The sequence below is a fragment of the Leopardus geoffroyi genome, chromosome D1, assembly GCF_018350155.1.
Source record: "Leopardus geoffroyi isolate Oge1 chromosome D1, O.geoffroyi_Oge1_pat1.0, whole genome shotgun sequence".
NCBI lineage: Eukaryota > Metazoa > Chordata > Mammalia > Carnivora > Felidae > Leopardus > Leopardus geoffroyi.
This window is the reverse complement of record NC_059329.1, coordinates 22,284,721-22,300,871: the sequence shown is the minus strand read 5'-3', so window position 1 is coordinate 22,300,871 and position 16,151 is coordinate 22,284,721. Positions and strand designations below refer to the sequence as shown.

Sequence of the window (16,151 nt, the reverse complement as noted above, 5' to 3'; positions counted from 1 at the left end):
TGTCAGACACTTCTTTCCTGGACCTTGCTTGGGATTACAAATAGATGTGTGGCTTCCTCAGGGCAACGTATTCCTTTGCTATAACTATATATTCAATGGTGAAGTTCTGGTGGCTCCTCAGAGAGGAGAGCCTTGGGACAGTCCGCACACAGGGCTTCTACTCTGAGGCTCTAGACGGGGAGCTGGAGCCTCTGTTCCTCCCTCCAAAGGCTGCTCAATGGTGGCTTCCGGGGGGGCGAGTGCCTAGGAGCTGCAGCCCCACATCTATCACCTCCCCCAGCAGCTGGGATGTATTAGTTCTCGACTGTGCGCTGAGAGTTAAATCAGGCTCCTGTTCTTAACGACACCTGGGTCAGCATGCTTAGACAACATGGGTCCTGCTGCTGCTCTCTGGCTAATCCGCACCAAACCCAAACTTCTCCCAGCTGCCCCTGCAGGCGTGGGGTGGGCAGGAGGGAGGCAGCAGCCACAAGCTATGCCAGTTCAATGCTCTCTGAGCTCTTGGCCCTGCGTCGTCTGTCCCTGAGCCTTGTGTACGTAGTCCTCTGCACCCACCACTGGCTAAATACAGGAAGTGACCCCGTGTCCACTCCCCATTTCTACTGTGGAGCTAGGAGAGCAGTATCCAACGACAAAAGAAACAGAGCCAAAGTTCCTGCCCCTTTATCAGTGCCCCAGGGATCCCCAACACTGCCTGAGCAGACGAGAGGATGCGGTCTGTGTCCACTGAGGGAGAATGAGGCTCGTCCCCCATTATGACCCCTAGGTGCCTGGGTCCCTACAGCCCAGGCCTCCCGTACTTCATTCTGACTATGGAGGGGAAGGCTGGACATAGTGTCACACACCTGGAAGTTTTCAAATAGAGGACCATGTAAATGCCAAGTCCGAGCCTACGGTCATTCGTGGAAAGCTAATGACATGGGCAGAGGGTTTGCTGCATATGAGGCTAGGCTGGGGAGAGCCCAGGAAGGAGCGTGGCGTTGACATGTTAGAACAGGGATGGGGACAATAGGACGTGTGCTCAAAGGTCAGGGAATGACGAGTGCTTTTGGATTTTCAAGGGGGAGAGGAGTCCGTGGCGGTCCACACGCTGGATATTCTGTAATGTGGTGATTTCCTGGGGCAAGAGGGGGCTACAGGGATGGATTGAGCAGCCATTATATGCTCACACTAGGCTGGGGGTGTCAGGGTCATAGGACCTAATGTGAGCAAAAGCCTGCCCCCCTGCATCTGCACCTTAATATCCTTTTCACACTGCACAGATCTTCCACGTGGCCCCTCAAAACGGCCGTGTGTGAAATGCTAAGGAGCAAGGGACATCAGACAGAGCAAAGACCAGCTGCTGGGTCAAGCATGAGAAGGACTGCCTGGCACACAGTAGGCTCTCACTGCCTGTTCGTTGAATGAATGAATGAATGTTCTAGCTGGCCACATTTCATATTACAGATACTCAATAAACACCAAATGAACTAATACTGACTTGAGGGACCAAGGTAGAGAAAATAGGAGAAAGTGAAGGTAAAGGTCAGAGAATGGAGGCGTCTGTTGACAGCCCAGCACGTAACTAACTCAGAGTCTCCAGAAAACCATGTGTGGAGAAAGGTGCGCACAGGGGAAGCACGGATCTGACGTGTCAGTCTAAAGGACTGGGGGAGCCCAACTCACAAAAGCTGGGCCAGTCCTCTAGAAGGAGGAGAGGACACAACAGGAAGACAGCACAAAGATGCCGCCTTCTCAAGAGATGCAACCAGGATGGAGTCTCAGAAGAACTTGGGGGCTGCTGTGTCTGAGCTGGGGGATGGAAACTGGGAACCAGGAGGAAATGGCTGGAGAGTGTAGAGATACAGCCCGGGTCTTTTTCTAGAAAGAAGCAGACAGAATCTTGAACAGAAGGGCGATTCCTGGAATGGGCAGGCAGAGAAGGGCTCCAGTGATAAGGGCTCCAGTGACCAGTTAAGGGGGGATCTGGTGCAAAGGAACCTCTAAGAAGTTTCCCCAGATACTCAAACGCAGAAGCGATTCACTGACATCTGGATCTGAGGGAGGGGTTCCATGCATTTGTCTGATATCTGCTCTGAGTGGGGAGCAGGGTGGGGGGTGGGGGCAAGACCATGACTGGGTGCCCCAGACAAGGGTCCCAGATGCTGGTGATAGAGCTACTCAAGTCGGATCTGAACCTGGTTTTGTCAGATGCAATGACATGACCTCCAGGGGTGTGTGTTTGCCGGCTCTCCAGAGTGGGGCGGGGGAAAGAACCCGGAGTGGCCAGGATACAGCTGAGGGAGGCCTAGCTCTTTCCCGCCCGGGGGAAGGCCACCGCACCCCCTTCCCCGTCATCTGGTCAGTCGACACTCACCTGCGGGCTGTCCTGGTAGGGTGGGGGAGGGACATTCTGCGTGGCCATCATCGTCAGAGCGGGGGCTGGGGAGGCATGTTGCATCATGGGATTGATTCACATCGAGGATCTGTGGCAGGAGAAAGGGGGCCGCACCGTTAATACGCTGAGCTGAGCGCAGGGAGCCCTGGGGACCAGCCGGCTCGACATTTCCTCAGGCTGGGCCACCTGGACTGACGGGATATACAGCAAAGACTGGAGGCCCTTTAGGGGAACAAATGAGAACTAGGGGGAGAGGCCTGGGTGGGGAGGGGCTTGCTGGGCTATTTTGACTTGAAAGAAACGATATTCAAATCGCACGTGAAACAACCTGTGCAACTGCAACCATGCTTTGTTCAGCATCAGCTGGGTCCTGGCAGAGGTGGGGGAAGGGGTTGGGCTTGGCCGGTGGCAGCACAGGGCACTGGCGGCCATTCGGGTATCCCACAGGGCACGGCCTTCCCCAGGCTTCTGGAGCAGCCACCTGCGCTCCCAGGGGCAGGAGGCCTCACGCCCTTCCACTTCCACCCCACCTCCCCGCCCCAGGGTCTGCGAGCACGGACTAACCCCTCCCAGGTGTGCTCGCCACGCCCCCTAGCGGCCGAAGAGAGAGGTGGGGCGCAGGTCGGCTCCTCTGACTGGAGGGTGGAGCCAGCAGCAGGGGGTGACCCGTTGGAGCTCTGCAGGGAAGGGAAAGAGGCAGGGGAACATCTGAGATCCCGGGTGAGCGCCCCGTCACTTGCCGAAATTTTCTAGGTGTGTGCTTGTGACTATGGACATATGGATGTCTCTGCAACATTCTATTAAGTAAGACTCCTTAGCCTTGGTTCAGTATAGCGTCACAGGCATCGGGGGCCAGAAGAGCAGTCAGAGCCAAGTCCGTGCCCTCCTTATAGAGGAGGAGACAGAGGCCAAGAGGAATAATGGGGTGGGGGGGGGTGGGGGTGGGGGCGGGGTGTGTGTGTGTGTGTGCAGTGAAGCAGGGATTGGACCAAAATCTCCAGGTTTCCTGTTCCCTGTGTCCTCCACTGTACTACCCCCTTCCCATCACCAGTAAGTGAGCTGCCCCTGCTGGACCTCAAGGTTACTTCTTGAACTAGAATGTAGTGCTGTAAGTGGAGACAGCCTGGAAATACCACCCAAGGAAACAGAATGCCCGGAAAGCTGTTTAGCTACAGTAGATGCCCTGAAATATTTAGCGCTGGAAAGCAGCGGCTACTTGCCTGATGCAGGCCTGTCCACCGTGGGGCCTGGAAACTCCTAAGAACCTCTGTGGGGCAAGGGACCTGTCCGTCTCCCGGGCTAGAGGGTGCTAATGAGCTAGAAACATTTGTGACACAGACTCAGACCCTTCCTCCCCTCTCCTAGAGGGCCCTCAGGGGCCCCACCCTCTTCCCACGGATGCCCTCCCACACCTGTCCTAGAGGTCTTCTGATACCTGAATTCTGTGGGAACTTGAGGGTGTTTTGGAGTTGCCTAAGGGAAGGGCGCTGGTCTCCAGGACCCTGTGGGGTGTGTGTGTGTGTGTGTGAGAGAGAGAGGGGGAGAGAGAGAGGGAGAGAGAGAGAAAATGTGTGGGTGTTGTTTTGGTTATTTTTCAGGAAGAGGAGAAAATAGAAAGCCTGGCCTGAACTGAGTCTCTGAAGCACCAGGCATGCTTTGACCTTAAGTGCGCAATGCACTGGAAATTTAGGTGCTCATTCAAGGACTATTTATCAAGTGTCAACTACATGCAAAGGACTGAGCCAGGAGGTGTGGTTGAATAAATGACAGGAGGCAAGATCTCTCCGAGGAGTGTTATCAGTCGGGGAGGTGATGGTCCAGCGGGCAAGAGGAAAATGAAATGGAGGTTCCAGAGGAGACAGTGTAGGAAGAGCGGACTTTTTCTGTGACTGCAGGGGATTCCACGTGGCCTCACTGCTACCCACACCTCACCTACCCTGGCCTTACTTCAGATGACGGGCCACTGGGATATCTGTGCAATAAAAACACTCAGGGTCTCCCCATCTCTCTCTCTCTCTCTCTCCCTCTCCCTCTCTCTCTCTCTCTCTCTCTCTCTCTCTCTCTCTCACACACACACACACACACACACACACACACGGCACCCAGATCATTCTTTATTTTCAAAGAGTCTCAGAAATGAGCCCTAAGGAGCCCATCACTTCAGGACTGGGAGAACCAATGCCTGTTTTCATGGCTGGGTCTTTGGGCGGCAATAAACATCCAAGGAAGGCAAGAGCAGAGTGAAAAGGGCTCCCGAGGAAAAAAGAGGATAGAGACTCCTTGTGATGTCAGAAGAAATGTCCAGAATTAAGACTTTTGAGATATTGAAATGGGTGTGGAATCTCTCTTTTGGACCTAGAGGGACAAAAGGAAATAGGGATATTTCAGGGGTGTGTTAGGCTCAGCCTTTCCTGGAACTCTGGCAGATGAGGAAACTTTGGTTGGGGCCTCAGGACCTGCCTCAAGGACCTCTTCCAAAGAGTGCCAATCCTTGGCCCCCGGAAAAGCGAACCACTGTGGGGCTGTAGTGCCAGCAGCCCCCAGAAGAGGGAGCCTGGGGGCAGAGTCTGGGGTGGGAGCTCCCTCTAGGCGGTTTTCTCCCCTCTTAGGGGCAACTAGTTCCCTTTAACCTCAGGTTTGGGTCTTGGGGTAACCTAATTCCACGGATGAGAAAGTCAGTTAAAGGCAAAGCAGAGGACGCTCAATGAGGAGGATTGGGGCTAAATAGAGTCTTTAATCTGCATTCTTTTGTTCACTGTCCAATGAATGGGAGGTGGGGGCACTTTAGAGTTGCTGTCCCTAGAAATATTTGCAAGGAGAGATGGTGAAAAGCGGTCTGCACCCAGAAACAACCACGGCTGCCAAGGCTGAGGGGAGATTTTTCAGTCTGGAGTCTGTCAGGCTGTGAGCAGGGGCCAGACCTGCCTCACCAGAGGACACAAGAACAATTTTCTGAGGACCCAGATGGCCTTTGCCCCTCCCCTCCCCCTCTCTGGGGTCACCACAGGCCACTAGGCCACTAACCCATTGCCCTCTGGGGGCTTCTCCTGCCAGAGAACAGGAGGCCTTTTCATCAGGGGCTTAAGTTTCGTTGGTTCTGTGCTCACTCAGGCACAGAAGCCTCTGGTAACAAGACACTGGGGGAGACCCCACGCCCATCTCGGGAAGCTTGCTCTTTTCTTCACACCACTCCACACGCATATGCACTCCCCCCTCCCCGCATTGGTCCTTGGGAAACCCCGCTGGTTTGGGGGGCTGCGGGGCCATTTGGAACCACCCTGGAAAGGAACATGGGAATCTGACTTCTCTTGTTCTGAAACTGGACCCAGTGAGACTCCACAGCTGGGTGCGGGCTGCTCCTTAAGCAATAGCTGGGTGCCCGGCCCTTTTTGAACTTTCTTTGGGGATTTGGAAAGGGTTCTAGCATTTGTCAGTGGGCCGGAGAGGCTGCTCCGCCCTGTCCAGAGGCCTCAGCACTCTGTTACCAGACACCAGGGCACTCGAGGGAGCACAGCCAAGATTGCAAAATGGAGGACACCGAGCACTGATTTACCACAGAGAAATATGCCATCGAAGAGAGGCTCATGTCAAGATTGTTCTTAGTGCTGAAAACCTTTATTATATGACAGCCAATGGGGGGGGTGGGGGGAGAACCCTGATGCAACATTCAACCCCACAATGATATCCAAGAAGAAATAATTTGTGTCACTGATATTATCAAAAGGAGCTAACACTGCCATTTTACAGAGCTCAGGAGCTGAGGAAGGCCATGTTGCATGGGTTGTGGGTGGCTGAGGGGGCACAAAAAGATACCCCTTTAGGAAGTAGGAATGGGCAGCCCTAGAGCATCCACTCTCTCTGTCTCCTCAACTCTTGCCTCCCCCCTGCCCTGCAAGGTGAGGCCCTGGGTCTGCAGCCCAAACTCCAGTGTGTTGACAAACAGGCTTAGAAAAAAAATAGCAAGCTCGTTAGGAAGGAGCTCATTAGGACTTGTTGACATGAAACCCATTAGACCAATTAACATTCCATTAACGGCCTGGGGCACCAAGGGGTTAATGCTGCCCAGCAGTAATTGGGCTAGGGTGCAGGGGTTGGGGGCTCAGGGCCTTAAGGATGAGAAACAAAGTCTAATTGGGAACTCTCTGGCCAGCTGGCCCAACAGCATTTGTGCTTGCCCTCTGACCCTAGCTGAGACTACAGTGTATCCGGTAGGAGGGGGGACAGGACCAGCTTCCCTCCGGCTCCTCACTGTCGCACCTCATTGCCCCAGACGGGAGACTGGGTGGATGCTTGGCACAGGACATGGTGTGGATGTATTTCTACCCTCTGGACTCTGATAGTCCTGTTTATTTCATCCATCTCTGCCCCCACCCCCGTCTGGTCCAGTTTCTCTCTTAGTGTCCAGGGAAGAAAGTCCCCGCTCCTCTCCCCAGTTATTCGCGGCCCAGTCTTACAAAAGTTCTTTGGAGAAGCTAGAATCCTTGAGGCCCCAGGATCTGATTCATCTGAAGAGTGTTGTAGTTTAGGGCAGAGGGGTGATGGGAGGGAGCATGGACCCTGGGTTTTCCCTCCCTCTCTCCCCCTCCCTCCCTCCCTTCCTTCCCTTCTTCCCTCCCTTCCTTCCTAAGACACACTGCTGAGGGGCCCCTGGAAGCTCTTCTCCTCTGTCCTCTGACACACACCAGCAGTATTTTCATTATTTTCCTTGCCTTGCTACACGAAGAGGCTGTGGAAGTCCTGCCCCCTGCCTGGGCCTCAATTTCTTCTTTTGCAAATTCCCATGAATTTGCCCATGACCCTGCCTGTGCTTAGGGTCAACAGGTCTGGATTCCTTATCTAGCTCTGCCACTTATCTGTGGCTAGTACAAGCCTCTTTCCCCTCTCGGACTGCAAACTGGGGGATTTCACCAGAATAGTCTGAAAATCTTTCCCATCATTAGCCCTCAACACAAGCTTTGTTGAGGGGATGGAAATAGTTGGGTTGTAGTTTCATTCCAAAGGCTAGCCAAGCTGGAGCCTTCTCTACCTCACTTCCCATTTGAGAGGGAGGGAGGAGAACCCTGAGGCCAGAGAGCCAGGAACTCTCCTCAGCACCCCCTGCCCAGAAGCCCCCAGGTGGTTCCCAATCCCCCCCTTCTCCTCCGTCACCCCAAGCGGGCCCCTCTGAGCGGCTGCCTAGGCCTGGGTTCTGACGTCTAGACAGATTTGCAGGAGGCTGAAATAACAGAGTGAACTCAGCAGGAGGGACCAAAAGGCTGCATTAGTAACCTGGCTGGCTGCAACTTCTCCCTCAGGAGCAGCCGCCTCAACCCTGGCGCAATCCCGTTTATTTTCCTTCAGCCTAGAGCCGCCTCCAAAATGATAGTCTCTGGCCCAGCTCCCTTCCCAGGAGCCGCCTGTAGGTGGCACCTCGGAGCCCCACTTTAATTGCATTATATAATATAACCTGTTTACTAAATCATGTAATCAGTCGCCTTAGGATTTACAGCTTCGGATGTGTATAGAGAATTGGACTTTGAGTCAAATTTAAAAACAAATAAAAATGAGAGGCAGCTGTTGCTGATAGTGTGATATTCATCTTTTGGAAACAAATTCACCCCACTGCTATAAATTATGCTTGGAAAAAAAGTGTTGTTGGTGGGAAGGAGTTGGCTAGGTCTCCTGTGCTGGCAACTCAGAGCGATGAATCTTGAAATAACGGTGTCAACCTGTCACTGATTTCATGTGACTCTGTGGATTTATCTAAAGAAATGCAGGGGCGCGCGCGCGCACACACACACACACACACACACACACACACACACACACACACCCCAGATTTCTTTACAAAACCCTGGAAGGGCTAGAAATCTGAAGCACGATGGTCACTGTGCCTGGTTTATGGAGTCAGCGGTGGGCAGTGACAGGGCGGGACCAGTGCAGGAATGGTGGAGAAGACAGAGGTGGGAGGGAGGATGTACCTGTGGGCTGTGAAGCTGAAAAATCTGAGAAGGTCTGGTTGAGAAGGTCACTGTTTGCAAGCGAGGGAGAAGTGACGGGCCTTTGAGGAATGAAGGGGAAGGGGCCAGCCCCCCAGGAGCCCACCAAATGCTGGACCAGGTGCTGTAGGAACTGGGTGGTAGCACAGGGGCCGGAGGATTCAGGCGACAGGAATGCCGTGGCCTGGTGGACGTTGTTTTGCCCCCGTCTTTCTGACCGTGGGTGCTGGGGGCAAATGGAAGTCCTCCAGTGTGCTAAGAGCAGAGCAGGTCCAGAGTGGGGTGTGGGAGACTGGAAAGTAGTTGTGTCTCTGTTACTGAAGGCCAGACAGGCAGGAGGGGAATCAAGCAGGCTTTGCACTCAGGATCAGACCCCTGCTCACTACTGTCCTGAAGGATGGCTGGCTGAAGCTCCAGAATGAGCCACCACCCCACCATGACCCAGGTCCCCAGGGATACTGCACCTGGCATGGAGCCCAAGTCATTGCAGAATGCCCTAGCCAGCAAGGCCACTTCCCTGGTGCCCCTCTGGTTCCTGCTTGGTTCCTGGGACCCTCGATAGGAAAGAATTCTCTAGTGACTTCAGCAAGACAGCAGGCAACTCAGACCCCTCAGCCACCAGAGCTCTTTGAACTAATTATCATTTGCTACCTTTCTGGGAAGCCCACTTGGGTGGTGGTACCAGGTCATGCCCTATTATTATGATGCTGGTCTCCAGGGAACAGAGTGGAGACAGAGCAGAAGCCAGAGTGAGCTTTAACTAGGACTGCTGGCTTCTGACTCCCTGGGAGATGTGAAAATGTCTCTCTCTCCCCACTTTTCTCTCCTCCTTCAGCCCTTAACTGCCACATGGGGCAAATGGTCTTTGGAAGGGGTAAGAGCCTTCTGTGAAATCAGAGAAGGCAGGGACCCTTCTGCTCCCCTATACCAGGAGTATAGTCTTTTCCAGACGGCTGTGGTCCTCCTTCCAAGGGCCTCCACTCCTCTCCACTCCCCGCTCCTGAAGCCATTTTGTGGCTTGGTCTTTATCCTGAATAGCAGTATGTCTTCCGTGTGTGTGGCTGGGTCAGCAGATCATTTGTGCACTCACTGACCCAAGCCTAGGGACCCCATTCTAGGAGGAGAGGTTTTGTTTTGTTTTTGTTTTTGTTTTTGTTTTAATCCACACTGGATCCCTCTGTGCACTCAGTTTAGTGATGGGACGCTCAGTGGTCATGGAAGGCAGAGGATTCGACTCCGCCCTGGGTGTGAGTGGGGCTGCTGGCAATCAAAGACCCACATCACCCCCTGACCAGCTTTCCCAGACACAAGCCCCCATCTTGACCTACTGCTTCCTGCCATGCCTCTCTGACACATGAGGTTCTGAGCACATCAGGGCCCAGACTCTGGGCACATCAGGGCTGCTGCTTTGTCCCTCGACTCCCCCAGTTTAGCTGTTTTTCAATTTGTCTTCAAACACATGGACCAGGGTCAGAGTTAGGATAGCAGCTCATGCTCATGCTCTGCTCCAGCCCTCTTTCCTGCCTGCCTCCTGCTTCCCCACGCCAGGGCCAGAAAGTGACAGAACCCCCTCTCCTCCCTGCCTGGGCTGTCACACCTTTCCCGGCTTCAAAAAGCTGCTGATATATTTTACAAACTGAAACAGCAATTTAATTCCCCCTGATAGCAGCAATTGTCCATTAGATCTTCCTACCGAGGAGCTTTAACAATAATTCCTTTCATCCGACTGCTTGCTTCTTCTTGATCTGAGAATCAATCCCATAAATAGCAGGCAAGAGTTTTCACATTACTCTCCCCCTCCAGCTTTTAGCATTTTGATGAAGATTCTCATCTCCTCTTAAAGCACTTCACAACTTGGCAATTTTTCCCCCTTTGGTTCCTTTAAACAAAATAAAACAAAAAAACAGAAAGGTTGGGGCGGGGGGAGAAGCATGCTGGTTATAAGGGTAAGCACTGCCCTTGCATGTGTCTTACAGGTAAGTGGTTTGTGCTTTTGCCTGCCTGGAGGCAGGGATGGCAGCAATGACCTCCAATGGCCACCTCCAAACTGCTGAAAGTGGGTGCTGTTCTACCCCACAGGGGCACCATGTTGGGGTCCTGAATTTCACACTCACCCATGGCTGGGGCCAGCTTTTGCCAGCAGCGATGCCTGACTTGGAACATTTTTCCCCTTCCAGGAAACATCTCCCTTGGTGCTACACCTCAAGAATGGAGGCGGCGGGGGGGGGGGGGGGGGGGGGGGAGGGGTGGGTAGGTCATGCTGTTGCCACATAGGGTAGAGTCCATGTGAAGGTTCTGTCAATGAGCCTCTCTCCCTGGGCCTGTGGCCAAGTTCCCACCCATCACTCAGGCAACTCTCAAACCTAGAGCTGGGATTCTGCCCTCTGTTTTACATTTCCAGCCACTCCATCCAAATAGCCTGAGTGGGTGAGGTGGGGAGGGACAGGGAAAGGAGAGAGTCACAGGCCTTTCATTCAATTATTTCTCTTTTCTTTTACACAGGCAGGCAGCCCTGATGGTCAGGGGCAGAGGAGAGCCCTCCAGCTCTTCCACAGGTATAGGGAGGGTGGATTGCCAGGGCACCTGGGAGCCCTGGGCTGCTCCCCCAAGACACCATCACATGCTCTCTTGTCTGCACACACACACACACACACACACACACACACACACACACACACAAATCTAAAAATGAACCCAGGGACCGAAATCCCCCTCGACAAACCTGATCCCCAGGTTTATTATTATTTGTCAAGAGCTGACGGCAGCCGCTGCTCGGGAACAGAGCTGAGAAAACAACACAGGCTGGGCCCCTGAGGCTCACAACTCAACAGAGACAGAGGAGCAGCTCAGATGCTGGGGATCCCAGATGGGAGGAGAGCTTCTGATTCTTGGAGGAGCGAGGCAGTTACCTCCCTCTCATAAATCTTTCTCTTCTCTGAGGCAGGCACACAGGGAGGATAGCACTCCTGGGGAGCTGGAAAGAGGAAGGAAAGCAAGAGTGGGCTGGGAGGGGGGTGGGGCAACAGGACTGTGAGGAGGGTGGCATCCATAGAGATAAGGGACCCTGACTCCCATCCCATCTGTCCCTTGTGATGCTCTCAGATTCTCCTGGAACCAGAGGATCCTAAGGGGGTCAGCCAGGCTCCTTTTGGTCCTCAGAACCATACCATGTCCTCTGGCTGGATGATACCTGGTTCCATTTTTTTTTTTTTTTTTAAATGGCCTCCAGAAAGAAATGGTCAAGAGTCAGGGTTGTTGGAGCAAGTGGCTCTCTGGCTCAGCTTATCATAGAAAAGCCACTCATCCCTGATACTTCCTTCCCCAGCTCATGGAAGGGAGGGAGACCAGGTAGAGTCCAGAGCAACGAGGTCCACTCAGAGAAGGGGGAAAGGATGCCCAGGGGCCTCCCTCAACTTGGCCTCACTGCTGTTGGCAACAAGGACAGGTCCCCTGGCTCTGTGTTCCTCATCTGTCAGGAAAGGGAGCCCCAGGGAAGGGAGGATAGTGGCTGCCATGTGCAAAAAAGTGATGCTGGGCAGAGAGTGCATTCCTGGGCTTTGCCAACCGGACTCAAGCCCCAGCAAACAGACATGCTCTCTATCACCTAATGAGAGTTTTCCTCCATGCTTTTTGCTGTGCTTCTCAGCTGCCATCAAGGTCTCTGTATCACACTCTCATGTCCTTTCCTTCATCAAAATTTTGCTCAAAACTCTACTCTTCCATGAAGGAGAAGTAGAGCATGGATGATCACTACGTGTGTTTCTATATTATGGAAAATCTGCTTCCCATCCACATGGCCTATCTTGCCCATTGAACCCTGTGCTCCCTGGTGGACCAGATCATGGCTCTTCCTTGCCTTTCCTCTCTAGGGGGGAAAAATCTTATGAGATAGAGATTTCACAAGCTCTATCTCCTCATGGAGCTTGAATATATACACAGTTACAATTTAATTTCTTTGGCTTCCTGTTAAAATGTAAAACAAACAAACAAATCTGGAAAAGATAGCTCTTCAAGTTCCAGCAGTCACTTACACCTCAGTGAGAATGAGTGTGTTTCCCTGGAGCAAATTTTGATAGGGGTGAGATGGTAAATGCAATTAATAACAGCTGCTGTGCATTGAGCTTTCCCCACGCCCCAGGCATTATGCTAAGCTTCTGATGCACATAACCTTGTTTATTTTTTCCCAGCCACCTTATGGCATAGGCATGATGGCTGTCCTCATTCATGGACGTGGAAACTGAGGCTTAGTGCGGCTGAGGAAGTTTCCCAATGTGACACCCGGTCTGCTTTCAGATTCTGAACATTTAACCTAGAAGTCCCAGGGTGGAGGCGGGAAACCCAGAGGAGGAGAGAGGCCCCTGGGGAATTGGGGACGTACAGAAAAGGCAAGGATGAGTGTGGAAACAAGCTACTGACTTTGAGTTGGGCCATCCGCTACAGGCTGCCCTTTCACCTTCACATGCCCTGCATTTCCACGAATTATATTCTAGCAGTCCCCCTAAACGTCCTCCGAATGCCAGATCTGGGCATCTGTGCCTCCATTAATGCACACGGACCTCACGCCTTTGGAAGGTGCTTCCACTTAGACAGCAGTTCGCTTCTGCCAGCCCTGTCATCTTTGGACGGCAGCGTGTGCGCACATCTATTTAAATATTTTATTGCATTTTGCTCTCATTATTTCATAAAAATGAGTGGAAGGTGGAAAACTGGAAGTGCTGATACCAGCTATAAGAAGTAGGGGTCTCGTAAACATAATACCACTGAGACAAACATGGAGAACATTAAGCGTGCTGAAAGAGGCAAGTCTTGAGTCTCCGTCGAAGACTCACTGGACTGTGGGTTCAATTATGAAGGGAAAGAACAAAATTAAAGAATGAATAGGAAACGACAGAAGTACAAGGTTGAAGACTGCATCTAAAAGGTGATGCGTAAGTGGCAATTGGGTCATGTGCTTTAGCTGTCTGGGGGCACGGCTCTCCGGACTCGTGCAGAGCGAAAGCAGGGCCTGCCTGTAGGCTGACCCCACACTCTGTGGCACCAGGGCCGGGGCTCTGACTCACATTGACCGTGATTCCGTCAGCGTCTCTTTCCTGTCAGCCGGACTCTTGGGCTCTGCTCGGCCCAGGTGGGGCAGCCCAGGTGGGGCCGGGTGGGCTGGAAGGGAGGGCGCCGGTGACTGTCCGCCTGCTCTCCACGTCTCCCCTTGGAGTTCTTTCCCCACCCCACCCATGGTTTTCCAGGGACCACCCACAGCTGCAAAGAAGCCCCTGCTCTGGGGGGGTGGGGGGACGTGTACCCACGACTCACAAGTGAAGAGGCACCCGGCTGTATCTTTGGAAAGCCTGCCCAGTGGAGCAGTATTGGTTTTTGCAAGTTGGGCAGCTCATCCTTAGGGGTCATCCCATCTCTTGTCCCGTCTCCCCAAGTTCTAGCTTTATCCCCCTGCAGAAGCTCCTTCCTGCCCACCCTCCTCTCTCGGCCCAGAGGGACTCCAGGCAGCCATCTAAATGGGTGGCCAATGAGGACATCTTTGCAGGCCAGCAGCGGGGTTATTCCCCACAGCCTCCCAAGCAGGCAGCAGGTAAACAGAAGTGCAGAGGACCAGAGCTGTGTTCCACTTCCCACTGGCTCCTGCCTGTCCCCTGCCGAGCCCCATTCCCTTTAAACTCCAGCCTTGGAAAGGGGTCTGTAGTTCTCTGGCTTCTAATAGGGAAACCTTTACTCATATGCTGGCCCTTTCTACTGCACTCAGGCACCAAGAAGTGTTTCATATTAACTTGTCTGAAAAGTATAATTCACCTCCAACCTTAATTCTGCCTTTTGCAATGCCAACTCACATTCTATCATGGTGGTCCCCCAGTGGAAAGAAAGAGTCCTGACTTCAGTACAGAATCTTTGTGGACTTGACGTTCAAATTTGTGCCTCTACTTTCCCCCTCTTCTCTCTCCAGTAAGAGGGGACCCCACTCGTCATAGCAGGGCAAGGGCCAGGGAATGGAAGAAGAGAAGACAATTTTGCCCAGTAGACTCTGGCCCTTGGGGACCAATTAGGATTCTCTGACTTAGAACAGAGGATGATCTTCTGGGATCTGAGCTCTTGTTAATCTGGATCTTCCATTTTCTGGCCCTCTCAGGAAAAAGGAGCAAAGCATCTTGGCTCCCAGATCTAGAGGTTAGATCTAGAGGTTCTGTCCAGAGCAGGTCGGTCTAGGCAGTCAGGGGAGCTGCGTGTGAGGTGTCTGCTCCCAGAGCAGTATCTGGGGTGGGGAAGAGGGGCAAGTGAGAATTCTCACCCAAGATGCCTCCCCCAGGGTACAAGGTAGCCTAAGTCTGGGGCATATCTGAGCTATCGGCAGGCCGCTCTAATCTTTCTTCTCTTTTTAGGGCCTGGCTGTCTCAGGTCAAAGCATCTGCTGTGCAGCATTGCGGAGGGAAGTCTCTTTGTGCAGGAATTCATAAAAGTGAAAAAAAAAAAGATCTCACTTAATGAGACACTTGCCATGGTCAGAGATTATTTCGCTAATGGGACCTGTGTGTGGAGGGGAGCTGAGAAGGTGTAGGGAGCAGGGAGATGAAGAGGAAAAGAGGCCCATTTGAGAATGATCAGGAAGGTCAAGGAGAGAGGTCCCCAAGGGGGACAGGCAGGGGATGCTGAGCAGATGAAAGGCTCGGGGAAATGTCGGCAGTGGGAGGCCGGCTGCTGTGGCTGCCCTCCTGCCCAACCTCTGCCTTCCCCTCCCTTCTCACTCCTCAGTTTTTTCCCCAATCCCAGGAGCAGCAGGGACTCCGGGCTCCAGGGCGGACTGTCAGAGGACTGGCAGAGTGGAAGCATCTTGAGCAGTCATGAGGTGTGACTTCTCTGTTCAAATGAGAAAACTTGTCCAAGTCCATGCAGTGAGTTGAATATAGGGACCTAACTAGAACCCAGGTCCCAAGGAACAAATTCGACAATCATTTACTGAGCTCCTACTATGCACCAGGCTCTGTGCTGGGCAGCGGAAGTTCCAGGAGGAAACAGACAAGTGAGCAGGACAAACAAAGGAATAATGAAATGAACATATCCCTGAGCTGAAGCAAGACAGGTGACTATTTCGGGTTGAAAGTGGTCCCAAGGCCTGAGTGGGGGTAATGAAAAAAAGAAAGGTGCAAACAAAATCAAACACACAGTGGTGACATTCTCGAACTTGCAAAAGAAGAGAAAATTGAATGCTTCCATAAGTTCTCATTGCAAGATTGGACATAGGAAGATGGTAGAACAATGTCTTCAAGACCTAAGAGAAGAAGGTTTTGATATGGGATTCTGAGCTCAATCGAATTATGCATCAAGTTTGAAGACAACATAAAGCCTGTTTTGGACATGAAGGAACTCAGAGTTTATTTCCCACCCATCAATATCAGAAATAATTAGCGGGGTATTCCAGTAAAACAGAGGAATCAGAGGAAGAGGGCAGTGCATACATAAGATGGTGGCAACCTGATGTGACCCAGTGGGAGGGAAGAGAGCTGGATGGGAAGGAAGGGTGGGCGGTTACCCCTGGGGGCTTGGAAGATTCTACTGCAGCAGCCAAGTTGTAATGTAGAGGGTTCCATTTCCTTTTCCCTGGTCAAATCACACCATTCAGTTCTGTGGTTGGATAATATTTCCATCTTACAATCAACCTATAGTTGAAATGCAGAGGGAACTACAGTGGTAGACTATAAATCTTCTAAATCTGTAAAACCGCTATTACCCTACATAAATAAAACATAGAGTTAATTATATGTAGTACTATGTGCTATATAGTGTAGAACATGTAA

The 16,151-nt window shown here is 52.4% G+C and overlaps 1 protein-coding gene across 9 annotated transcripts in view; it reads right to left on the bottom strand.

The window, feature by feature from the left end:
* Positions 1 to 16,151, bottom strand: part of PKNOX2 (PBX/knotted 1 homeobox 2) — a 318,715-nt gene that overhangs the window by 76,749 nt on the left and 225,815 nt on the right. For 7 of the 9 annotated variants that reach the window (XM_045483350.1, XM_045483348.1, XM_045483352.1 and 4 more), the window contains one exon: positions 2,357 to 2,465. The exons of 1 other annotated variant lie outside the window; for it this stretch is intronic. In XM_045483350.1, coding sequence (XP_045339306.1) covers positions 2,357 to 2,443 — 87 coding nt within the window. In that variant the 5' untranslated portion in view covers positions 2,444 to 2,465. Of the gene's footprint in view, positions 1 to 2,356; positions 2,466 to 2,705; positions 2,829 to 16,151 lie in introns of those variants that run through there. One more of the 9 variants, XM_045483353.1, reaches the window with a different exon arrangement.